At 37.5% G+C, this 27668-nt stretch overlaps 1 protein-coding gene across 7 annotated transcripts in view; it reads left to right on the top strand.

Annotated features, from left to right (window-relative positions):
• Cdk14 (cyclin dependent kinase 14) overlaps nucleotides 1-27668 on the top strand; it is a 614076-nt gene that overhangs the window by 441025 nt on the left and 145383 nt on the right. For 6 of the 7 annotated variants that reach the window (XM_048785430.1, XM_048785432.1, XM_048785433.1 and 3 more), the window contains 2 exons: nucleotides 5702-5765; nucleotides 23776-23824. In XM_048785430.1, the coding sequence (XP_048641387.1) occupies nucleotides 5702-5765; nucleotides 23776-23824 (113 nt within the window). Of the gene's footprint in view, nucleotides 1-5701; nucleotides 5766-11260; nucleotides 11308-23775; nucleotides 23825-27668 lie in introns of those variants that run through there. The other variant, XM_048785436.1, reaches the window with a different exon arrangement.

Here is a 27668-nt window from a genome sequence, read left to right as displayed (position 1 = left end):
GGAGGAGGAGGAGGATACTTAGACCTTTTCGGTATACATATGGTAGTAAAAAGCAAATGATGAGAGAAAAAAAAAATGAGCCACAACCATGAGTTCCCAGAAAGGGGTGCCCAGGGCAGAACTGAATGGCCTGGCTGGACTCCCCTGGGCCCCAGTCCCCTCATGCATCCCCTCTTCTGCCTGGAGTCCTCTCCTGCTCCTCTGCTGGACAAACCCCTAGTCATCTGGATGGCTCAGTTTCAAGGCTGCCTTCTCTGAGCTGTCCCTGAGCTGTTCTGCCACCTCGTGTCCCTCTCAAGCACAAGTGTGTCTGACCCTTGTTTCTGTCCTTGACTCTCTCCAGACTCAGCACCTGCAAGGTGGTGCTTATTTTTTATAACTCTTGTCTTCTGTCTCTAGGAAAAGGCTGGGCATCTCTTTGGTACTCAGTATGTCTCTGTTTATTACATGGATAGGAAAATGTAATAAATGTGTGAAGAGGTAACGTGAATAGGTACAAAATTTACAATGCACACTGGATGGATATCCAGTGAACAGTGAGGGCCCTTCCATCCCAGATTCCATCACCCATTTCCCCTTCCTGAGACCACTACTGCTACTTGTTCTTATAGAGATATCCTGTGCCTGATCAAGTTATCTAGAGAGATGGAAGATGAGTACTTGATTCAAACATGTCATTGGCGTTTCCAAGGACTTCTGTGTTCAACTTGGCTGTCTTGGGGCATCTCCTCCTGTCCTAGGCCACCTTTGACTTCCTGCCTCTTTCTCCTTCCTCTTAACATACTTCATCCTTCCACCCTCTGCCTTTTCTACCAACGTCCTCCTCTTAAAGTGTTCTTCTCACCACCATCCACAAACAATTCCACCTCACCTTCCACCTGCCCTAATCCATAGCACATTGCTCATGCTGTTTTGGGTGACACAAGCTCCAGGTGGCTCTTCTGCATCTCCTCTGGCCATTATTCTGGGTGGAGAGCTCACAGTCAGGCAGAGTTAAGAAAGTCACCTTTCTCTCTGGCTCCTCTAGGAGCTTTATGCTGTCTTTTCCAGGGTAGGGTGGGTAACATCCCAGCAAGTTCTGCTGAGCCACTGCACAAATATCTGTGAGACTAAGGATTCAGAATAATCTTCTAGAACCTAAAGCCATACAGCTATAAAGCAATCATCATTTTAGAGATATTCCATGTTTGGACTTTCACAGTTTAAGTTTTAAAATGGTCTGCTCTTTGGTTGTTCTCCATTCCCTTACAGTTCACAGTAAAGGCAATAATTTAAATCATCAGTGCTGCTGTGGTCAAGCTCATAAAACCCAGAACCCCGAGGTGAAAAGCCAGCACTTTCTGCACCACTTCATTAGTTCACACTTGGGTGAGCCGGGTTTATTTGCACCCCATAGACCAGAATGCCCCTGTGCTGGACTCTCTGTTAGAAACTCCTTTATCCCCTGGAGCCAGAAAGAAGTGCTGGCAGCCCTGGTTCTACCTAAGCCACAGGCATTCCTGAGGGAAAGCCTGAGGACTCCTCTTAGCAGCCCTGAGTCCTGTACAACCACAAAGACTAGACAAATGTGAGAACTAGTTTGGAAGGGTATGCGAATATACACTAGTTCTTGAACTCTGATCTCCAGAAGTTTAGTTTCTTCTTTTATTTGTAAAACAGATGGAAGGCCCTCTTTTTCTCAGCATCTTCCTTTGCTCAGCATAGAGGCTGACATGAGGCCAAGATCTATGCCATACCTATAGGGGCATAGCCAACAAGAGCAAGTCTGAGGTCATTAAGTCACATTATCAGGGTCAGGAATGTAGTCTTCCACCAATAAAGTGTGTTCATCCAGTTTTTCTTAATATTCTTCTGGAAGATTTATACCTGTTAACAGGAAAGTTAGACCATTTTATTTTGTAGGTGGTATTCAACATTGGCTTTTTGTAAACATATGCACTTAAGAGTTCCAAATATTTCTCTCTTTCTGAAATTGCTCCCTAAGGTCCATATTTATATTTCCAGATGCCCTTTACACCCTCTCTTTAGACCTGCAGGCATTTCTCACATTAAACAGACCTCTACCCCTGAATCTGCTCTATTGCCTGCATTCTTAATTTCAGCTAATAATTTCTTGTTTGAATTAGAATTGGTTTTTAATTGCTAGATATATTTTACACTATGACTCACTCTGCACATGCACACACATAGATATAACTTGAACAGAAGTTTTAAAAATATGTATCTTTATTTTATCTGTCACCCTCTGGTATCTTATCTGTGTCTCATCTTTTGAAAAAGGCTTATGTATCCCCTTATTCCTTTATTGGTTTACCTCTTTCTTTGGCTAAAAGGTATTGTGTGCTCATGGGACTTGGGTTCTGCTTTGAGATGCTCCTATCAACTCTCTAAATGAAGTTGACAGTCTTCAATGACTTGCTGTTTGATAAAAGCTGAAACAGAGATCAAATGCAGCCTCTTTGAGCTCAGCATTTGACCTAAAATGATAATCCAGCCTGCAGTCCATTCATTCATTCATTTACTCAGCCACCCAACATTTACTAAGTGTGTATTCTAGTGTGAGGCACATGGTGGGGTACTCAGTATCCAAATATGAACATCATGGTCTCTTCCCTGAGGTCGGTAATAGAGACGAGTAGTCTAACAATTACAAAGATTAGGTCCTATAAATGGAAGTCTGCACAAAGCACTCTGGGATCACAAAAAAAGTGAGTCATGACACGGACCAGAGAATACAGAAGTTCTCTCAAGTATGAGTTCAGCTGGCCAAGTCAGAGGCAGGGCATTTGGGAAGAGGAATCATCACTGGGAGAAGGCCTGGGGCATGGGCAGCCTGATAATTGGGGGAACTGAAATTATGTCAGTTCTAACCAGAATAATCTGCTCTCACTGCTGCCCCTTCTGTACTTGGTTACTCAGTGCTCACTCTCTTACTAAACTGTCCTCTGCCACACAGGCTTTCTCCCTGTTCCCAAAGAGACTCAAACAACACAGCCACCTCTGGGCTCTCGCTTCACTGTCACACACCTCCAAGAGAGCTCTTGTTCTATCAGAGGCAGCTCATCACATCACTGCTCCTGGTCATCTGCTACACTGGGTCAGGATCACCTCAAAAAGGGCCCCAAGTCCCATCCTCATATCTTCTGTGAGGGACAGGAAGGTGCACAATCATTATGCCCAGACTTAAGGTGAAACTGCTTGAATAGATATGTAGAAGACTTCTCAGCACATCATAGCACATCCTTTGAAGACTTCTAGGGACATCATATGTTATAAGCACACTTGTTTACAGATGTCATAACCACATTTAAAATATTGATGGCACAGATGCAATTTTCTTTATTACTGTTTTATTCACAAAAGATTATTTTTTTACTTTTAGATAATACGCTTTTTCCTTCCCAATAGTGGAATTTATTAACAGTTAATACAAATTAAAATCTTGTACCTGAGACAACAATACATACCCACTTTCCCTAGTGTTTTGGTAAACCATCATTGCCAACCATTCATTTAATCCAAACTGCCCTTTCCAAAAAGGCTTTTACAGAAAGCAAAATTAATTTTTAATTCTTCTTCTTTTCCTTTGCCAACCTTCTGCCCACTTTGCTTTTCCTGTGTAAATGCTCCAGAATTATTGGCAGGAGAAGCAATTGGGTCTGGAATCTCAATAGCCCAATCTGTAACTGAAAAAAAAATAAAAGGTCTGTGTATTTCTGTCTCCTGGTAATTTTTATGGACAACCATACTATCTGATAGCTACTTTGACAGAACAACTGGATGTGGATGAGGATGACATCTAGCGAATAGTTTTGCTAACACAAGTACTGTAGAAACAGGGCCAGCCAGGTAACAATCATAGTTCATTAGGAACAAGAGAGCAGCATTCATGTGCTGGCTGGACTTTTCATTGTTTATTAAATTTCAGAAGGTCTATTTCATGTGATGGATTGGCTGCATTTGAGTTACAATTTTAGTTGAAAATTTCCTCCCTTTAGTAAAGTTTAGTGTGATGAACCCCTTTGTCCTTTATACAATACTTAGTGTGAGAGCAAAGAGAAACCCCCCAGATAAGCTGCAAGCCCTGTCTGCAAGCTTGATTGTCTCCTTCTCTTGAAAGGGTGGTTGGGGTTATTGAAAAGAAAGGGAAAATGCCTTTTACAGAAACACTTATCACAATTGTTTATGTCGGGCAGACAGTGCCTTTGTCTCTTTTCCTGTCTTACAAACTCTTCGTCCCCCTGCCTTGCCCCTCCCCACCCTGTCCATCAATTATGAGACTTTGTTTGTGTAGATCTCCCTATTAATGTTAGCATTAATTAGTGTTTACAAAATTAACCAATTTTTTATTTCAAAGAAGAATTGTATTATCGTGTGTGCAATTCAGTGTGTCAGTGAAGAATGCAAATACACGTAAGTGCCCTTGACTTCTGCTCACTGTGTGTGCCAAAGTTTACTGATTGCCTAGTAATGACTGCTAATCCTCAGAGGTAAAGAGAATATACCTCATTTCCTCCCATAATATTTCCCCTTCCTCCTCCTCCCTTGCCATTCTCCAGCTTTATTTATCTCTTGCCCTTTCCAATGTTTTCCCATCAGAGCTTGAACGACAGAATCCAGCATTGACTCTCTTAAGTGGAGAGTCACTGTGGGGAAAGTGGGAAGTGGACATTCTGCATTCTCCCACAAAGCCGCTGCTTCCCCGACCTGACCGTTTTCTACGGATACTTTGAATAATATCTAATACTTACAAAGTGCCCACTGTGTACCTGATGGTATTTGCCACACAGATGAGTCAGGTGCTGTTATCACCCCTGTCCCCTGCCCAGTTTGCATATGAGGAAATTGAAGCTCAGTGAGATTCTTTCTTGCCTCGGTTTACATGGTTAGACAATAGGGGAGCAAGGATTTGAACTCAAGGTGTTTGTCTTCAGCATCTGTGCTCCTAACCCTTAAAATTCACTGTTCTCAATCAACGGTTCACCATGATCATGGAGAATGAGCGCAAGGAAAAGTGGCACTGAAGATTCAGATTGAGTGTGCCTAGTTATGGTGACCTGGAATTGCTCTTGGATTCCTTTTGCCAGGTCTAACATTGTGGTGATAGGAATGTAGATGGGGAAAGAAAGTGGAAGTCGTAATAGTAAAAGGAGAAAGTGTATGAAGAATAATATGTTGGCAAGAGGAAACCTTAAATCATATAGTTTAACGTTTTAACTGTAATGAGAGAATTTGAGCACGCTAAGCTGTCACTCTTGCAACTTCGAAACGTTATGATATTCCGACAAAAATGAATGGAAGAAATGACAAAGTTCTCAAAACTGATAAATGATGAGACATGATACTGGAGTGAAGGCAAAAAGCTCATGAAAGAATCACGAGGGATACAGATGTACTTTATTCAGGTCCATGTAGATGACATCTTATCGTTTGATTCCTTGGCGTACTTATTATGTTTGGGTTGATAAAATATAACAGATTTACTTGTCTTGTCACGTTCAGCTGCATTTGTCAGAACACAGAGTCATCTTGGGTGGCTCTTTAGCTGGATTTGTTTTTACAGAAATAAAATCCCTGGCACATGATAATGGAAAAAAAAATCCAGTTTCATAATATGCAGTGTACTGTTTTTCTACACTTGAGAATTTTGAGTGCTTTGGAAATAATAAGTCTGTTTTCACAATTTCCTGCTCTCCACTAGGTTCTTGGAACACCAAATGAGGACACGTGGCCTGGGGTCCATTCTTTACCACATTTTAAGCCAGGTATGTTTAATTAATCACAAATACTAAATACTTCCTATTGCAAAGGGTGAATGTATAAATGTTCACTCTCAAGTAATGTATTGCCTTGAAAATGTCTGGTTACTTTTTCCTGCATGAATTTTAAGCACTAATGAAGTTTCCTTTTGATTTCACAAGTATTTGTACAAATAGGGACAAAAATGAGAGACTTTCACCATGTGAACTCTGGGTTGACCGCATGGTCTTGTGGTCATTTCATTATAGATTCAACCAGCATCCATGTCTATAAAAACAAAATTCAAATTGGAGCTCTACAACTCAGTTGCGTCACTTCTTTTAATAATGCTGGGAAAAGTATTAAATTGTAAAAAGGTAACATCACAATTTGATTTATTTTTACAAAACTAGTAATATATGGTCAATTAATTTTATTTAAATATATAAAATGTTCTGGGTGCCCCGATCTATAGAATTTGGTACATTTGAATGCAAAATATGTAAATCCCTAAATTTAGAAATCTGAAAGAGCAGAACTTTAAAAATAAGTTGTCACTTTTTCCATCACCAGTAGGTGGCAGTCATGAAACTTTCAGTTTTAATAATTACAGGAAAATCTCAGTCTGCTTAATTCTTGAGGGATGAAAGATTTGGAACTTGAAATTTAATAAAATCGGTAAAATTAATTATTATAAAGTGATTCTCTTCTTGTTGTTGTTGTTGTTTTTTCTTTTCTCAAATACAAAACATGGTTTATGAAATGCAGACCTCCCATAAAATTACTGAAAGAGATTTTATGGAAGATCTAATAGTCCATTATCCTATTACAGAAAAGACTTATGAATAATTTGTTAGGGGAGCCAAGTATATTCTTCTGCTGCTCTTCCCCTCTTTTGGGGACTATCAGGAATAAATTATCAATTCTAAAGAACGACTGAGATGGGAAACTATTTTTATTCTTAATATTTTTTTCTTCTGAAAGTGTACAGTGTGCTGAGAATTCTTTTATCTTCTTCAGCAGCCCCAAAGACTCTTTGTACTTATTCTGAAACTCTTAAATGACTTCTATGTTCTGAAAGACTCTAACAACTTAACAATTTAATATGGATTTTTTTTATTTCTTATTTTTTGTAACCAAGCAAGAAGGATCCTCAAACAGATCTGCTTGTTCCTAGTGGGTTCTAAGTGAAGAACATAGCTTTTCATAAATGTTCCAATTGCAGGCTCTTAGAGAAGGTTTGCTTCTCATTAGGATTTAAAATTTTGTCCTAGGGAAATAAGATAGAAGAATTTGAGGGGCTGGTCTATAGCTCAGTGGTAGAGCACTTGTCCAGTCCTGAGTGCAATTCCCAGCACTGCAAAAAAACAGTAAAAATAAAACTTAAAAACATTTTAAATGAATAAAGTTAAATGCAGAAAGGAAAAAAAAACAACAACATGATAGTCATTTGGCCTGCCAAGTGTTTAGACGAAAAAGCTGAAGTAATTTGTCTATTGTGGTGTGAATAGAAGTTAATCTCCGTCAATAGCATACACGAGCATTTATTAAATATATTCTGGAAAGTTCTGTGTGATGTAGTGTAAATTAAGCTAACAGATTGTGAACCTCATGAGACCAGGGACTATTCATAGTACATATTTGGCATCAAAAAATAATTGTTGCTCTGAATTATACTGAATGTTTAAACAGACATTATGTATGTGACTCCTTTGGTCAATATATATAAATTGGAATACACATGTTTAGAGTTATATGTAAGCCCTCACCAGACACAAAACACACACCAGGCAGTAGTCCAAGGGCACACACTTGAATGGCATAAGGCATGGGTGCCGCTGAGCTCATGCCACATTCCAAGCACAGCTTGACACAGAGTGCTAAGTGCTTCCTGAGTTGATTTGACAGGAGTCAGGTGGAAACCAGCTTACAAATAGGCAAAAGCAGCAGATCTATAACGATCTCCATGAAGCGCTAGACAGACCATCAGGAGAGACCTGGTCTTGACCTCACAGACTCCATACTCCAGGGAGGAGAAAATACACTTTCCTGAAGAAGAGTATCCGTGCTAAGACTTGCCTGTGCCGCCCCGCCCCACCTCCTCATTCTACCCCAAGAGAGCCTTAGAAAGTCTGAGAGGAATACAAAATCCAAGCCATGAAGATATACTTTATTTTATAATAGATAATAAATTTAAGCAGTTTGAGAAGTCGAACAATGTGAAAAGGAACATAAAGCAAAGCCTTTTCCTTCTCTGCTCTCCATCTGCCAGACCATCCCCAGCCCCCAGAATATTCATTTCCTATTTTTCTTTCCTTTATGTAAATATAGGAAATTATGAATATATAGGTATATATATGTATGTGTATTATATATGTATGTGTATATATAATATATATGTATATCTTATATATATATACATACACATACACATACATATTTTCCCATGTTAGTGCCTCTTGTAGGTCTTCTCATGTCACTGCATAGAGGAGGCTGGTGTGGTTTCCTTCTCTGTTGTACAGATTTAACCTGTTTTCTAATTATGGTCATTTGGGTATTGCCATTGTTCTACTATTAGAAATTTTAATGCAGTTAAAAACTGTGGACGTTCACATATACATATACATTGCGTGTATGCAGGTGTATCTAGAAGGTGAGTTATGAGGAGTAGGGTTAAAAAGCCAACAGGCATAAACTTACAACTTTAAACACTTCTACCAAACTATTGTCCAAAGGAGCGATACCCCTTGCCTCTGTTACCAGAAAAATAGACGAGAATGCTGCTTCTCCACAGCATCTTCTCTGTCCTCTACAGTGTGCAGTCAAATGCAATTAAATGACCAAAAGTGTCTCAACCTCATTTTAGCTGTAGTGATGGGCTTGGCCTCTTGTCACATGCCTGAGGATCACTTGCATTTCCTTTCCTGGAAATTTTTTTTTATCTTTTGCCCAATTAACAACTGCAAGTTTTGTGTCATTTTCTTATCAATTTCCAGGAGTTCCTAGAGAAATTCTTCCTTTATCTATGAAAAGTTTTTGCTTTTCAGAGATTAAACAAAATGTTCTTTTCTAATTTTTAAGCTTGCCATCCTCACTCTCATATCTTCCTTAACTTATTTAACCAAATAAATTTTGTCTCAAGAAAAAGAGCCCATAGTATTTGCAAAGGAGTTCAAATGTTATTTTTTTAAACTAATCTTTATGATTCATTTCCATAAAATCATTTATTGATTCAACCATACTTATTGAATATCACTTGTATGTTTGGGTGCTGGGAATATTGCATTGAACAAAACACAAAAGATCCCTATCAGGAGAGAAACATGGTAGTGAAATTTATACTCTATTCAGTGACGGAGAGTACTATGGAAAATCAGAGCAAGAAACATACAGGGAAGTCCCAGGGAAGGGCTGACTTACAATTTTAAATAAGATAATCAAGGAAGGCCTCTCTGGAAAAGTGATATTTGACTGAAAGACCTGAGGGAGAGAGTCGTGAAGATGTTTAAGGAAAAGACTTTGCAGATAGAGAACAGCAAGTACAGATGCCCTGGAGTGGGAAGGAGACAGGTGCAAATGAAGCCACAGAGAGCAGGGGCTGGGAGCAGGTCACAGAAGCCTTGAAGGCTGCTCTGAGCCCTTCTGAGTGCTTCTGAGTGTTAGAAAGCTCTGGAAGATGGTGAACAAGGAGCAGCAGGGGGGTTACCCTGGCTGTTGCACTGAGAACTGGAGGCCATGGAGAAGCAGGAGAGTCAGGAGGCTGTGACTGGAGTCTAGGAGAGAAAGTGAATGCACCATGACTGAAATGAATGTGTGCCCCGCTCTCCCACTGTAGCTCAGCAGTGAGCATGTCTCCTCTTAGAAAACACAGTAAAATGAAGAGTTGTTTGAAAAATAATTGTTAAAGTAGTAAAAGAACAGTTTATTCTTTATATTTAGACTGTATTCATCCTCTTCTTTACTTACATTTAGTTTAACACAAAGTTCATTTACCTTAGTTTATTCCTGGAGCAATTCAGCAACCACCAGCCACACTGCATTATGGATATGCATGTATTTATGTGTATGTATGTGTGTGCATGTATATACATGTGCACTACTGCATCTTTACATTACATAAATAATATACACATACATATATGGATAGAGGTGAAATGACTTGTGTGTAATAAGTGATACTTGGCAGTTTTTTGTTATAATTTAAAAAAAAAAAACCTTACATACATATTTGAGGGATTGTTTGACTTTTCAGAATGGTGGCAACCCCAGATTAGAGCAGAACACACATACACACTTGTTCTCCAGTTTGGTAGAATCAGCATGACTGATGGAGAATTCTGTGAGGGCTTGGGAACTTCCCCTGTCAGCAAGAACCCTGAAGTTGCTTGAGCCAGGAGTAGTGGTGTTTGCTTGGGCTGCGACTACTTAAACAAAATGAATGTTTGAGCAGGATGAAGCCCCAGGGACCCTCTAGTTTGGCTCTTGTCAAGTTAGGAATCTGAGGTCTAGAGAGATGAAGCAAATCCCCTAAAATTATTGTCAGAGGTTGAAGTAGATCCCTGGTCTCCCTGAATCCCAGTTCATACACATCTCAGAGTATTTTTCTCCTTGATATGTGGATTACAATTTCTTATTGGCCACCTTCTAAAGGACAGTCCACTAACAACTGGTCTATTTTTTAAAATTCAGAAAAGCAGAGAGGATTTGATCTCTGTGTTTGGTAAAATATGTGCACAGAACCTCCAAAAACACCTCGAATAAGGTGGTTTTGTATCAACATAACATGTAGACTCCAAGTATGGTACTTTAGTCACCTTTTAAATACTTTCAACAAAAAGGGGAATTCAGCAGTGATTTAGTGACAAGTTATTATTCAGGAGATAAAAAAAGAAGACACTGTAAAGTTCAGAGAGGAAAAAATGCTTGCAGACCAGAAACAACTCAAAGTAATGGAATTTATAATGAAATAGTTCAATTTTCCAAAATCAATCATGGGAACAGGGCATTTCCAAAGTGAATGTATTATTTCTAAGGGAAAGTTAGTTATCCAGTGCAAGAGGATGTTTGGTAGAGGAAGCTTTGATGAAGCTGGAATGTCTTACAGTGAACGAAGTAAGGTACATACAGAAGAACTTACCATTGGGGGCAGAGGGAGGAATAGCGGTTTGTTAAACACAGGATGCCCACAACTAAGCCTGCACATATGGTGACCTTGAAGGCAACATTTATATATGGACTTAGTTGTAATCAGGCTTTGTAATGAAGTATAAAACTTTTTGATATGGTTTAGATATGAGGTGTCCTTCAAAAGCTCATGTGTGAGACAATGTAAGAAAGTTTAGAGGTGGAGTGATTGGGTTATGAGAGTTGTAACCTAATGTATGTATTAATCCCCTAATAGGGGCTAATTGGGTGGGAACTGTAGGTGGGTAGGTCGATGGGTGTGCCTTTGAGGTTTATATTCTGTCCATGGTGAGCAAAGCTCTCTCTCTCTCTCTGCTTCCTGGTGCCATGTCCTTAGCTGCTCTTCTATTCCATACCCTTTCTCCATGATGTTCTGCCTCCCCTTGGACCCAGAGTGATGAAATTGGCCACCTCAGGACTGAAACCTCTGAAACTGTGAGCACCAGAATAAACTTTTCCTCCTTTAATTGTTCTTGTCAGGCCTTTCAGGCATAGCAGTTAAAAAGCTGACTAAAACACTTTTTTAAGTTCTGCCTATTCACACGTGAAGACCTCAAACCAAATAGATTCAGGCTTTTAATTCCAGAGGGAGGAAGTAAATGATTTCAGCAGTAGAATATCATGGTGATAACATCTTTTATTTTATGTTGTATCTCATTACTCACAAGACTTTTTAATATATTATCTCATTTGACATTCAGAATATCTCTGAGTTATTATAATGTTATTATTCTAGGATCATCATCCCATTTTACCAACAAAGAACCTGGGAGACTTAGGCTCAGGGAGCTTGTGTGGCTTGCCCAAGTCTTCACCCCTCCAGCATATAGCAGAGCCAAAACCTAAACCTGGGTCTTTCAGTCCTAAGCCTGCTATACTTACTGACACTCCACCTCTCTTTAAGAGAGCTTTCATGAATACAGACCTGGAGCCATGAGAGAGAATTGTTAGGCTCTTTTCAGCTCTACCTTGTGGCATTTCTAAAAGATCCATGTCTTCATGTAGATATCTTAACCCACCCTTCCCTAATTAAGTGTGGGCAAATTAATGATTCTTAAGCCACTTAGACCTAGATCTGTGCTTCCAACAAACTATCACATCCAAAGTGCTCTCTGAGAAAGTTTAGTCGCACTATGCAGCCTCAGCACCCATGTCAGGAAATGCCACTCTTATCCTTCCTGCACCCTAAGAGCTTTGAACTCTTAGCATCTATTCACACTGTAGGCTTTTCTAGGGTCTTTCAGAAGAGAAAAAGCTGTGGAAGCATCAGAAATTGTTGTTGGGGTGGGATACTCCATGAAGGAAGGCCAGAGGGGAGGGCACCTTTATGTGGCCTTTTTGCCCTGTATGGACCACAGCTGCAGAGAAGGGGACACCTGTAGTGTGCAGAGAAGTACCTTTCATTTCCCTCCAGAAGGATTGAGTTGGCTCTATCCAGCTCAAAGTCTCCTGTGGAACTTAATTAAAATAATCCATTTTCATATTTCCTTCATTACTTGCCATTTATTTATACTCTACCTACTTTCAAGAAGATTTGAGCCAGTTAGCATAATGGGTATAAAAGTGTTTCTAAATTATTAGGAGCATATAACTACAAAATTGTGTTTATATCATGAAAAATATGTGTCCTGCCCAGCATGATGGATGGTGCATGCTTGCAATCCCAGAAACTGGGGAAGCTGAGACAGGAGGATCACAAATTCAAGGCCAGCTCCAAAATGTAGAGGCCCTCAGCAACTTAGCAAGACCCTATCTCAAAGTTAAGGGGGGGGGGGAAGAGCTGCTCAGGATGTGTTCCCACTCAAGAACTGTAGGGCTGGGCATTTTCTCTGTCTGTCTCAGGTCTAGGCAGAATTTTCCCAAATATCCTCAGTCCTCAAGGACAGCCTGGGCAACTCAGGAACACCCTGTCTCAAAATTAAAGTATAGAAAGGGTTGGGGATGTAGCTCAGTAGCAGAACACTCCTAGGTTCTCTAAATAAATAAAAATAAAAAATATATATTCTCTGCCTGGTGTTTTTTTCCCCCACTTGCTTTTTTACATTTTACCTCAGAAATTTTTTTCTTCTTTCTTTTTAGGAATAGCAACTATAATGATAATGGGCTAGGTCTTATACAAGAAAATAACTGTGATAATTGCAAAAAATGGAATTAGTTTAAGAATTATTATGCAGATATCTTGTTCTTATCTCAGATTTTTTTTTTTTTGGCTCAAATATCTGTGAGACTCATTGACACTAGGTTTAGGACATTCAGAACTCACTCTGCCCCTCAGTCATCACCTAAGTCAACTTTGCTATTCCTCCTCTCACAGATAAATGCCACTCAGTCACATGGTGAAAAGTCAGTTAATTGATCAGTTTGTGAGCTGCATGAACTTTAGAGAGCAGAGGTGGTCCTGTAAACATGACAGGAAGGGTAGAGTGCCTTTACTTTCTGATGGTGGCAGTCATACTGGGAGGTCTCTGGGGGCTGCAAGTTGGAAAGCAGATGCTGAAGTTGAGAGTCTGTTTAACCAGCAGTGACCATGCATTACATCAGGTTACTAAGCACTCGATGGGTGCCTGGCAGTTTCACAGGTGTAAAGATACATTCGTGAACAAAGCAGGGAACCGGTTCCCTACCAAGCTCACATGCCAGAGGGGGAACTGTAACAGACAAATTGCAAGTTCCAAGTGTGGCTGGAGAAGTGTGACCACAGTGAAAGCAGCAAGGCACAGTCTAGAGGGACAGGTCCTTGAAAAGTCAAGGAGACGAATTGGAATTTTATTTAAAGTGTGAGAAAAATCACTGGAGGGTTTTGAGCAGGGGAGGAAATTGATGTTTTATGTTTCCTAAAGGATATTACTGGCTTCAAAATGTCACAGACCTGTTTTAGAGCAGGAAAAAGGTTTCATCTCAAGTGCAAACTCCTCTTGATTGGTCATTTCCAACTGTGTTTCTGGGTTGAGAAGTTCTGGATAAGCACATACCGGTTCAGAGGGAAACAGGTCACACCAGTGAGCAGCAATGCCACAGACACAAGGATGTTTCCGCGTATGTCCTTGGCTGACCAAGGATTTTAGTGAAATGTCATGGGTGTGGCCAATTATGTAAAATAAAAACAAATATAAAGCAGCCAGAAGTCTTATTAAAATATCTCAAAAATGCAAAAGTTCTTCTGCAATAGGCAAATGACATCGATATGAATTGTAGAAATCCCTTTCATTGCAAATCGGGCACTATCGATACCTGCTTTCTCTGTATCTGCTTGAAGAATTTCCCATTTTCACTAGAGGGTGTGTCTAATGATGAAGATAAGCAGAAGATCTAGAAAATGCCAGAAAAAAAATGCAGCATTTGCTGAATGATAATTTTCTAATCTCTCCTACCAGGTCTTCTGACTTCTAGGCTTGTCAGCTACTCCTGGCTAAGAGAAGTGAATCAAATTCATTTTTTTTACTATTGTTTAAAAACCCCATTAGACTATTATTATAGGACTCCTTCAAGACAGATTCATGACTATGGAATAATAATTATTATGCTAATATATAGATGAAAGAAAAAAGTGGGTTTCTATTATTTAAGATGTAAGTTATATTTTACTCCCCAAATATTCAAGTCAGACCAATAAACTGACTACTAATGACTAGTGTAGTTGTAAGAACTGATGAAATTTTCTTCACTTATCACCTGTCCTTGATGTAGTGCAGTTGGAGGGCACCTTTGTAGCTTAGAGACAATGATGTTTGCAATGGGTATCATTACGAAAGGACACACGTGCATGTGCCTCTGGAACCAGCTTTATATCTTCAGTTAATACTCTCTACTGTGAGAAAAAAGCACAGCTGTTACTCTCTCAGAATGTCTCAGAATGCCAACCCTTGCTTCCCACATGTGCATTACACTCACAGAGTTACATATCAGGGTAGAGGAGTGTCAACATGTTTGGGGTTGTCATTCATTTAACTGTTTCTTCAAAAGGAATAATTTGGGATAGATTAAGTATTTACCTTCCATGGAATATTACTGATTTCTATCTATCATTTGTCTCTCAGATGTATCTATACCTAACTGTACAAAGGTAGCCAGTTTTTCAAACACATTGTTATTTGTAATGGTTATGGTGACAGTAGTAACGGCTGACAGATCTTCAGCATTTGTTATCAGATGTTGAGGGCATTTTTTCAGTGCACATTCACAGTAACTCTGTGCCATATGAACTAATCTGATCTTGATCTGTGATCTGGACAAACTGAGGTACTGTAATATATTCATAGTCACTAGAACTTAGAAAACACATGTCTCACATTTCCAATGAACATAAGACAGGTTTGTTCTAGACATGAGAGGGAATTGGGGGTGGGGAATGCCCAGAATCTTTAGTTTGCACAGATGTTTTTACTGCTTCTAAAGGAGCTTCAATCTATTAGCACTGCTACTAGCTTTGTGCACTTCAGGATAAAACTTCAAATCTCTTCCAACTGAGACCCAAAGAAGTATCATGGTACAGTGACTGAGAGCACAGGCTAGAGAGATCCAGTCAGCCTAGGTTCAAATCCTAGCTCTGCCACTTATGAGCTGTGTAACACAGCCAATTTTGCCCGATGTCTCTGTACCTCAGTTTTTCCTACCCCATAGCATTACTATGAGTATGAAAATGAGTTAATATTTGCAAACCATAGGACATAGGAAATGTTTGTTAAATATCAAATTGGGAGACTTGGGTATCCCAACTCTTTGGTAATGGCAGGTTCAACTTATTCCACCAGCCTGCATCATGGCCTCAGGCAGCTCAGCCTTCCTGGCCTCTTGGCTTGTGTGTACCATGATGTGGTTAGACCACTTGATTGCTCAGGTCCTGTCTCTCCTACAGCTCTTCTAGAATGTACAGATTCCACCCCACTCCTGGTTGCTTTCATTCCTCCTCTGGAGAATGTTTTTCTACTTTCTTTTCTAGTAGGTATGGTCATTGTTATTTGTGAATAGTACATTTTAGACGTTAACAAATGCCTAGGTGATTACACTTTATTCTCTAGAGAAAAAGGTCTTATGGAAAGAAATGTTCTATGACTTTTAGGTTGAGCAAGGTGTTGACTGGTTGAACACTTCATCCAGGAACATGTACTTACAAACTCACGTTTGTACGTATGCTGTCACATTAAGAATGTTTGATGAGCATGGAACTTTTGCTTCTAGAAGTTGCTCAAAGATGACTCATTTTAAAAAGCACACCACTGGGAATTGAAAGACGATTTGCTGTAGCCAAGGAAGATTAGGATGCTGTCTCTCATTTTTAGGAGAGAAGATGGATGCTGAGCATTTTAAAGTTTATCCACTTGGTGACAGTGACAAGACAGTGCAGTTGTGTTCAGTATCAATGTGTCACACCAAAGTTTCTTGCTAATAATGTGTTAAATCTCAGCCATTATATATTTTGGAGAAACCAACTGTTTTAAAGCTGTGAATTACAGTCATATAAAGTGGATAAATTGTAGTTATATGTGCTTCTAAAATGCCTGTTGCAAACACTGTACTCTTTTGAAGTTAAGATATCCAAAATCCTCAGTTTGGAATAAGGCTGACCTTCCTTGTTCCAAGGAAACTCTCTTTTGCTTTACATGAATTTTGCTTATATTCCAGGGATTATAGATCCAGCTCTTTATATCTTAATCAAATTATTAGCTGAACTATCCACTGCCAGCTTGGTTAATATGAGAAAGTAAAATATGCATACAAATTTTCATGAATATTTATGAATATGATTTTCTTCCACTGAGGGCCCTTTAATATTGGTTTGCATTATTTACTGTAGTCTATTTATGCCCTTGCATGCTTTCTGCAGTATTGTATTCACAGTGCCTTGCAGACAGTAGCCATGCAATCAATATTTGCGAAATCGTGATAAAATGAATGAATACTTGCACCTTCAATTTCTTCCAAAAAGATTTGAGGATATTATCTGTTACATAAACAAATAATTAGGACGATTGTTTGAAATGTTACTGAAGTGATTCATGACTGTGTTAATTGTTCACCCTTATAAAGGACTGGATCCTTTTCCCTCCACCAGAGTAATCCGAAGAGAGGCCTTGGGTTTAACACTTCTGCCAGATGAAAGGGGCAGGGCTGGGGAGGGGAACCCTTTAGAATGGCTAGGCTCATCTAGCAGTTATACTTTCTTACCAACTCAACTAGAGTAAATGTATTTATTATAACGCAAAATAATCCTAAATTTAAATTGCTAATAGTTGAATAAAGTGATTTAAAGGAGTGAACTATAAAGAACATCTAACATTATATATGGCATTTTGGAAATACTCATTTTTATACAGACTTAGAAACTAAATGCTTATTCCACAATATTAGTATATTTTATGATATCTCGTACATTTGCAAAATGTATACTAAAGCTTGAACCCTTTATGGTGTCCTTTCTATTGCCACCTTTTCCTACTAAAGAAATGTGTTAGATAGGAATCCTGGTTCAGCCTTTCAGCTCCTTTGCATGTACTGCAGGCTTTTTTATTGGGTTTTTTTTTTTTTTTGGTTAACTATTTTTTTATTCACATGTTCTCCCATTATTAGAGTTAAAAACACAGCAGAATCTTATAAGATACAAAAATATTAGTGAAAAGAGAATGAGGAGAATAAAATTTAAAATTAATCTCCTGGAGTATACACAGTGCATACCCATAAACAAATGAATAAAATCCAGTTTAGGTTTTATCTTCAGGTAAGTTAGTTTGTTTTCATATATAAGGTGTATAAGACCCAGCTCTTTTAAGTTGGGAGATGTTACAATAAGTAGCATTGTTCTCTAGTTGTTTTCTCTGTAATGTCTACAATTTGAAGGTATAGGCACTGGGTTTGAGGGAAAACCTTTTCAGCCTTCTGTCCCCTCCCACTTCATGTCGCATAGCAAGTGATTTCTTCTCTGCAGGCTCTTCTCCCTGGTCTCCCGCTGCGTGGAGATCATCCTCTGCAATGTCCCTGCAATAAGAGGAGAAGGTGAAAATCAGCCTGCAGGTTTAAATTAATTGCACTCCTCAGTTATGCTATGAGTTGGCCAACACTTTAAATAACGACACTCTAAACTTCTAGTTTAAACATAATTGGAAAGAGAAAGTTGACATTAAAGTGGGAAGAGTAAACTTAACTGAAGGTGAATAGTGTAAAACATCCCTATGCAAATGCTTGAATAATTTGATAAAGCTATTCACAGGCCGTTGACTATTTTATGAAATACACCTGTTATGGGTTTGGAGCACTAACTTAAACATCTTTTTTTCCCAAACCTTAATGACTAATTATGTTGCTTTCATTCTACTGGAACATGACTTTTATTTCTGATGGAAATAGTTTTTAAAATATAATCTTTTATCTAGTTATATATGTAATACTTATTCAGATATTGTTAGAAATGGCTCCATTTGAAATTGTGAGGTTTCTACAGTTACCATCTAAAGGAAGTTGGGTACAAGTGTACAGGTCCTTGTGTGTCTTCTCTTCATATGAAAAAGAAATAGATGCAGTTAGTGGCTCTGGCTCTGACCTCTCCAGGGACTGTGTTTTTATCCACATGTAGCAACCTGTATCAGTTTATATTTCTGTGCTACTGAACCATAGTCAGGACTTACTCATTTTTTGTGTATCCATTACCCAGTGCATCAGGCAGTGCACACAGGCAGGTACCCAGACAATATTTGCTAAAAGAATTGATATTTTATGTGAAAAATGATGAACAGTAAAGCTGAGAATGAGGCTTCAATCTTCCTTTTTTTTTTTTTTGGCTCTTATATGGCATATTTCACTATCAATTTTGTCTCTTTTATGCATAGCTGAAATTGACACATTGTATTTCTGAGGAAGAAATTCTATTAGCATATTCCGTCAAGCTCTTAAATAGAGGCAATTCTTAGAACTAATATTTATGTGCAGGCATTAATTGCGAAGAAAAATAATTTACTTGTAAATGCAAGATTGTATTAATTTTATCTGTAATGAAATTTTTGTTCATCCTGAAATCATAGCAAATTATTAAAATTGCTTTGTGAGGAGTACAAAGTTACCAAGGGAATCAAATTTGTTTTATAAGGACACTTGATGTAATTAATTTAAAAAATATCTCTTTTCTTTTTTTATACCCGACTTTAGATAATGATTTTTTTTAAACTTAGTAAAAAATAGTAAAAAATTATTTTTCCCATTTCTATCCCTTTCCCTTGTCATTTAATCTTCTAGAATACACCTTTAATTTTCTATTCTACACTAACTGCATTATATTGCATCTTATAATGCTCTATTAGAGGATAAATTCAGAAATTATATATGCTTTTGAAACAAGTAAAGACAGAATTGTTGGTGAACACTTTTGCCCAGAACTTCAGGAGGATAGGTAATGTAACCAGGTCTGATCTTCAGCTAGTGCACACTATTTTAGTTATAGTGTCTAGTTTCTTCTCTGATGGGTCAAGGCCTAACCCTTAAGGCTATTAAATATTTCATTAATTATCTCTGCTTGAATAATAACTCCAAAACTTCATGTGAACTCTACTTTAAATATCTTTAAATTATCAGACTTAATTTATTCTCAGAGTGTATTTGAGTTCTGTATAAAATTCCACATCTTTGAAATCTGGAAGTGACAGATAGGAAGTTCTTTGCTAGTCATTTTTCCTTTCCATAGCACCCCTATCTAATTCATCAGTAAATTTTACTGGCTTTCCTTTCAAACTCCTCTCATTGCAGTCTCTTTTGTTACTATAGCCTAAGTCATATGGTCCTGCTCCTAGACAGATGGAATAAGTTATTTTTTGGTCTCTCTGTTTCCAGCCTTACTTCTGATAGTGCATTCTCCAAACAAAAGAAGAATTGCTAGTTATTCCTAAAAAAAAGGCCCAGTTCCTGTCTTAAAGGCCTCTACCTTTGCGTCCCCTCCCCTGGGTTCTTTGCTCGAGTGATCCTTACCTCCAGAGTGCTCCAGCCTTGTACACACACACCGCTGGAATGCCAGCTCCCTGCAAGCAAGGTGATTGTTTCCGCTCCCTCTGGTATCCTCAGAACTCCATCTGACACATAGCAGTTGCTCAAATGAATGAATGAATGAATGAACAAATGGTTGAACAGTGTTTCCAGTCATTCCTTCTGAGTACACTCTGGTTTAGGGATAGAAAGCCAAGTTTTTTAAAATTTCTTTTTGTTGTCCTTATTCGGTGGTGTTTTTACACATGAAATATACTGTAGCGAAAGCAATATAAACCATTTAAAATCTTATGATTAAAAGCAGATGACAGTGACAAAGGAAATCAACCAATATTAAGCAAAATGAAGCCTATTCAGTATTAAATTATTAAAAAGAAATGGGATCAACATAGAAAAAAAAAATTGCTTAATGTTATCAAAGAATGTGCACATGAACACTGCCTGAGTGAAAAGATGCCCTAGACTCTAATGTGCAAAGATTTTGTATCATAATATTCACATAAAGGAAATTCAAACCAGATTTCCAGTGGGAAACTATTTTGTTTTCAATTGGCCTGCCCTCACTCATCACCTGACCTACACTGGTCACTGCCTTGCATCTCCTTGGTTTACTTTGCTCAAACTCTAAAACATGTTTTATAAGTAGCTTGTCATTTTCTTGTTGTTTTGATGGTGATGATGGTGGTGACGGTGGTGTTTATGTTTTGATTGTCTGTCTCACCTCTAAATGTAAGCTTCATGAGGGAAGGAACTTCTTATCTTATTCATGCCCATATTCTCAGCATAATAATTTCCTGGCACATGTTTGGTATGTAATAACTATGTGTGGAATTGATGAATAAAGAAATGTCCAATGCTCATCCCAATAATTTTTATATAACAAAGAATGCTGGTTAAAAAAAGTAATTTACTAAAAGTGAGATTAAAATAATATAAAATAGTATGATGCTAGCATGAATAGATGAGCACAAAAGAAAGGAGGATTTGCTGTGTTTTACAATTTAATAAATGTGTCATCTCAAATTATTGGAGAAGAATGATTGAATTGACAATGATTGATTTATTACATAGGCATGGCATAATTATCTGTCCTCCTTGGACAAACAAATTGAGTACTCTGTTGTCACATAATATTAAAAAAATAATTCCAGAAATTTATACCTGCACAAACATACAAAGTCATCCCTTGCTTAAAGACAGTGATATGTTTGGAGAAATGCATGGTTAGGTGATTTTTTTGTTATATGAACAGCATAGAGTAGATTTACACAAACCTTAATGATAGGACCTAGGCTACAAACATGTAGAGCATGTAATTATACTGAATACTGTAGGCATTTGTAACATAGTTGCAAGTATTTGTGCATCTAAACATATAAAAGTGCAGTAAAAATACAATAGAAAAGATGCAAAAAAAAAAAAAAAACACTTTATAGGGCACTACTGGAGTGGAGCTTACAGGACTGGCAGTTGCTCCTGGTGAGTGTGGCTGAGTGGTGAGCGAATATGAAGGCCCAGACTGTGCTCTGCTGTAGACTTTATGAACCCTGCACACTTAGGCTCCACAAAGTCTATTTTAAAAGTACATTTTCTTCAATAAGAGATAGACTTCAGCTTGCTGTAACTTTTTTATTTTATGTACTTTTAATTTTTTAAAATGTTTTGACTCTTTTCTAATAACATTTAGCTAACAACATACTTTGTACAACTATATAGAAATATCTTTTCTTTATATTCTTACTCTAAGCTTTCTTCTATTTAAAAATTTTTTTTATTTTGTCTTTCAAACTTTTTTGTTTAAACTAAAGACACACACACGTTAGCCTAGGCCTACACAGAGCAGTGTCATCAATAACATTGTCCCACTGAAAGGTCTTCAGGAGCTATAACAATCATGAAACTGTCATCTCCTGTGACAATGACTTCTGGAATTCCTCTAAGGGACCTTCCTGCCTGTTCTCTCTAAACAATAAAATGTATAAAATAGTAATCTGTACTATTACTAGTATGTAACATAGTCATTTATTATTATTAACAATAACAGTCATTTATTATCATCAAATATAATTGCTTTACATAACTGGTTGTGCTATACTTTTATGCAACTGGCAACACATTTGGTGTGTTTACACCAGCATCACCATAAACACTTGACTAATACATAGTAATACAATGTCTATCACATCTCTAGGTAATAAGAGTTTTTCAGCTCCACTGTAATCTTTGTGTGTGTGTGTGTGTGTGTGTGTGTGTGTGTGGTGCTAGAGATTGAACCCAGGGCTTTGTGCATGCAAGGCAAGCACTCTATCAACTAGGCTATATCCCCAGCCCTTCCACTGTAATCTTTTTTTAAAAAAAAATTATTTTTTAGTTGTAGTTGGACACAATACTTTTATTTTATTTATTTTTATGTGGTGCTGAGGATCAAACCCATGGCCTCACATGTGTTAAAGGAGCGCTCTATTCCTGAGCCACAACCCCAGCCTCCCCCCCCCCACTGTAATCTTATGGGACCATTTGTATACCAGTATATACTCCATCATTGGCAAAAATACTATTATTTGGTGCATTGCTCTACCCACGCATACGTGTGTGTGTGTGTATACTTGATTATATACAAAAAATTTCTGTAAACTACTAAAGGACCACCAACAACACAATATTAAAATCAGTACCAGCCATGAAAAGTGAAATTTGAAATTGAAGAGGAAATGCAAGTGGCCAGAAAGCATATGAAAAGAACCCCCAGAATGCTTTATCAAGTACAAGTTTGGCAAAAATGTAAAACACTGATAACCACTAGTGCTAGGAAGCATATGCAGAAAAAGACATTATTTTTCATTGCTGGTAGGAAAATGAGAAATAGTTCTTCAGCATCTATTAAAAAGTAAAATATGCATACTGTTTGCCAGGCAATTTTATATGGGGAGCATCTATCCAACAAAAAAAAAAAATGAGAGTATCATGTTTGGAGATATTTATTATAACATTGTTTGTAAGGAAAAAGAACTGAATACTACATAAAGGTTCATCAAATAAGTTATGGTACTTTTATTCTATGGAATGTTATACAGTTTTAAAACAATCATTACATATATTTTCTAGATTTGAAGGACAGCCAAAGTAGATTATTAAATGCCAAAAAACGTCTCCAAGTAATGTTTAATGTAAAATCCATTTAAAAATTAATAGTATATGTGTTTATGTATGGGTTTTACATATGTGTATTTATGAACAAGTATGTGCAAAGAGACATACCAAGCCATTAACAATCACTGTGTCATCAGGGATCGAAAATTGGAGCAGTGGAGGAGATTAGTGATTATCTATTCCATATTACTTTATTGTTTAACTTGGTAAAACAAACATGTTCCTTTTTCACTTAAAAAATCTAATAATGGTTGTCCAATGATGAATGAAAATACACACTATTGGACATGAATACTTCAGCTTTGATCATATGTAAATTCCATGTATCATAAGAAAGAATATCCAACATCGTTGTATTTGATCAGAGATGAAACAGCCAATCTCACCTGATCTGTGTGCCAATGTTCTTCTATAAACTAACTTAGAGTTTGAGATTTGGAATTTGTGGGGTTTTTTTCAATCAATTAAAACTTATTCTAAAATAAATAATGAGTAAAGAAACTAGACTATGAAGTAAATTAATCTAGACTAAAGAAAGCCTTGTGTAAGATATCACAATCTTCCTGTTTTACTCTTTAAAAAAACCCGTCTGGTCTCCAGGTGACAACTTCACTATGGGCTTGTCCACCAATGACTCACTCAACCACTGCCTTTTAAACTGCTGAGTTTTCTTCAACCTACTTTAAATATATGCATGTGATATGAAGATTGTTTATCATTTTTCTTTTTTTATTTCAGAACGCTTTACCCTGTACAGCTCTAAAAACCTTAGACAAGCATGGAATAAGTAAGTCTTTATACAGATTTTGCTCCTTCTCTTTCTCTCTCTCTTAATGTTGACAACCAACCTGATAAGTTGTCATGACACTTTTTTCATTCATTCATGCTTCTATCCATTCATTCATGTTTCCTTTAGACTGTTACCAAACCCTAATTGTGTGCCAGCTACCATGTTCAGCCTGAGCCATCAGACAGTATGGGTTTGGGTTCCTAGAGAGTCGCGGCATGTAAATCCTAAAATTCATTCTTGTAACTAAATTCCAGGAAATATTTTACTATCAGCAGAACAACATTTATAAAATACAATATAGTGACTAACTTTCTAATCTAAACCATCTAAAAATTGGTGACAACTTTTGAGCTAGATGAAACTCTGATGCCTCACATTTTTTCCATTTACCTGTTTTTTCCCCCTAAGCCATGTATCATTTTTACTCTGCTTTTTTTTATTTCTGTTCTGTCATCTGGCCTTGTTGAAATAGTTTTATTTATTGGTTTCAAAACATCACAAAATATGAAGATCTGGGTTTTATATGTTATTTAGGAATCCTTTGCCACAAGCCAACCTGTTAGCAAATCCCTGCAAGTTGGAAAGCAGAGTAACGAGTTGCTCCCTTTTAGTCTCAGGCATCACGTTCCAAGCGTAGAACAGATAACTGAGACTTCTTTGATTAAATAAACTATCATTTGTCATAACATTTTGTCCATGGGGAATTTAATGTTATGATCTCACTTTTTACTGTTAGGACATCTTTCATTTTGGGCATCATCAGTTATGGAAAAAATGTCTTTCCTTTGAAAAATGCTTTTTAATCAATGCTATCAGAAGAAACAGCATACAGTGAGTGGATGGTGAGGAATGAGTACATTAAACTGCAGTAGTTTAGCTTGAAGGATTTAGCCATTTTTTTTAAAAATCTGAACTTAGAAAAACACACTGGTATAATCATTTCTGCCTAACACAGGGCTTTGCTCTTGTCATTTGGAGTCAGTTTTCAACCTGTGGTCTCCCCTGGGAGCAGGCCCTCTGCAGGGAGCCTTCTGCGCTTGCTTCTCACCTTTCACCTACCCCTTTACTGGTCCCTGGCCAAGGTACTGTAAGTACACCAGCTAATACTGAGTGTACAGTTCCTACCCCAATGAAACAAACACATTCCTCCCTTGAGTTGCTCAAAAAGTTTTTTCCAACCAGGTAACTATTTCATGAACTACTTCTTGGTAAAGCAGTTGAAGTATAGCAGTCTAACCCTGAATTTGAATAACAGGAAAATCTGACAAACCACCCAATGCATAGCAGCAACATATGATTGTGGGTAATAGATCTATAAAAGTATAAAGTTAGACTTAATTTAAAGTCATTAAATAAACTGAGTCCCACTTTTAAATAGGGAAAATATTAAAGGTTAAGCTCGAGGACAAATTTTTAAATTGTGAACATGACTTGTTCAGCATCACACTATTTTTTAAATCCCCATAAATCTTATTTTTGTTGCCTTAAGGGTTTATTTCAGAAACACTAAATATTAAAATCATCACTAAAAATATTATTAAAATATTATTTTCTGTTATGCCAGTGTTAAGTGCTCAATCTTTGGAGCCAAACTATGGCCTTTAGCCAAATCAAACTTAATGAAATTTCAAGAGAACTAAGAATTCAGAAATTAATTATATTATTGACTCTTCCTCCAGATGTACCTTGAACCCATGGTTCATATTGCAACATCTCTCACTTCTGGAATATGATGTAGGGTAGAAAGAATTGCATTAAATTACTATTAAACAAGTGCTGTTTTTTAAAATTACTGATGAGTAATTTGCTCATCTGTAGCAAAATGTGTAAACTTAAGCAATCAGTAAATTTTCTTTTACAATGGTTATAGCTTCAGAATGGGGTGAACTAGTTTGAATTCAATTCAGGTGAGTTAATATAAGATGGATGGGTTAATATAAAAAAAGTAAGTTGCTGTTCAAAATGAAGTAAAATGCCTTTAGAGATATGCATGAACAGGTATAAAAGTTGGTAGAGATGTTAACACTCCTAAGAGCATAGGAATTTCTAAAATGAGTCCTTCAGTCTCTGCCTAGCTATCACACATGACCCAGTTCATTTGGGGGCTGTATCTGCCCTAGCTAACACCCATGCAGTTCCCTGCTGACTTAATTTGTATCAGTAACCATAGGCATAATTTTATCCTTTGAAAGATTTTTTAGTATTCTGGGAAAACAAAGCAGTGATGAGGGGGACATATCAAAAGATCCAATAGATATCGAAACTGAAAAGCATAATACAAAGAAGAAATCTTAATTATAGGATTGAGAATAAGAAATTTACATCAATAAAGAAAAGAAAGCCCTTTTCTTCTCTCATACTGGAAGTGCAAGATCCGTGTGGGCTCTTTCTGCATAAAGGGGATCTGGGGCTGAGAGACAAATCTTAAATTTATAAAAATATGTACTGTTTTCTGACTGCCTTCAAAACATTCCATTATATTTCACTGGAGTTATAAAGACTCTCCCTATTTCTCTTCCAAATCTCTCTATTTATAGTTGTCTGACATTGGCATGTATGTGCAATCAACCAAGAATTCCAGCCACTTAAAAGATCTTTTATTATTTTGGCTGGGGAAGAAGCCTTAGTATATAGTCTCCAGCAAAGTTAAGGGTAGGATTCCAGGAACACATTTGCTTGTTTTGGAACTTTTTAACAGCTGAACAATTTGGGAGGTTTGAAAATATTGAAATGAGAACTAAGGATAAACCACTAAGTGACAGAAGACAGATCTGGAAAACACAGTTAGCGACTGATGTAGCAGAACCCACCCACAGGCTTCTAATAGGTACAGGTCAACTCTTTCCTGCTTCTTCCCCTCCTGATCTAGTCCTTCATAGAATTCTTTTGTCAGTTAAACCCAACTGGATTTCTCCTAAGAACTCACATAAGTTGATATTTTTAAATGTGTAGTATATACAGGAACAGTGTAATGAAGCCACCTTTCTGGAAAAGCTAAAATAGAAAAGAAAACATTTTCAACATGCCAGCTGAGTCACAAACCCAAATTTGGAAGACTTAGATATGTTTCCTAACTCTGTGTTCTTGAACTTTACTTGAGTATTTTATCTGACACCATGTTTAACCTCTCAAACATATTTTAAAGATGACTAGATGGTTGTGTAACATATGCACAAAACATAATGTATTTAAACTGACACATAGAGGAAGAAGCTAACTTTAACTTAGCATGTTTGTTAGAGGTACCCTATTTATGTTTTTCTTGTCACCATATCTGATGTGCCCATTAAGATTTAAGTCAGTGCCTTCTCAAGAAACTGAAAGACCCTATTTTTCCATTCTGCCCTATTGTTCTACATTGATCTAAATATCTAACAAAATAATATACTGCAAAGTAAATTAGAGCTTTAAATTTCTCTGCTGGTTTAGAAATGTGAGGAAGGTGAGAAACACTGTTAGCACACTAGGAGGAGCAGTTGAGTTGAGTCCGATCTTGAAATTGTCTTCCTCCTCTTCCACGTTTTTTTCGCTGTTGATTATTTTTGTTATAATTCTATTTACTTCAAAGTAGCAGTTTTAATTTATTTAGTGCCTGGAGACTTTGTCTCATAATATTTTCAAAGGAATTATTCTGTACATCATCTATTCATTCTTTGGGGGAGAGGGGCTCATTGGGGGTGACAAGCTCTAAAGCAGACACTAAAGCAGACATTTTGGGATCCCAGCCTCTTAACTGCAATTGGCTGCAATTATGGACTGCCCAGCTCTGTGGGAGTCAAGCCCTGCAGTAGAAGGCTGTGCCGGGAGTAGCACCTCACCACATTCTCCTACAGTGTTCAAC

This window comes from Marmota marmota, unplaced genomic scaffold (assembly GCF_001458135.2).
Source record: "Marmota marmota marmota unplaced genomic scaffold, marMar, whole genome shotgun sequence".
Taxonomy (NCBI): Eukaryota; Metazoa; Chordata; class Mammalia; order Rodentia; family Sciuridae; genus Marmota; species Marmota marmota.
The sequence above is the reverse complement of the archived record's forward strand: the minus strand, read 5'-3'. Positions and strand labels throughout refer to the sequence as shown.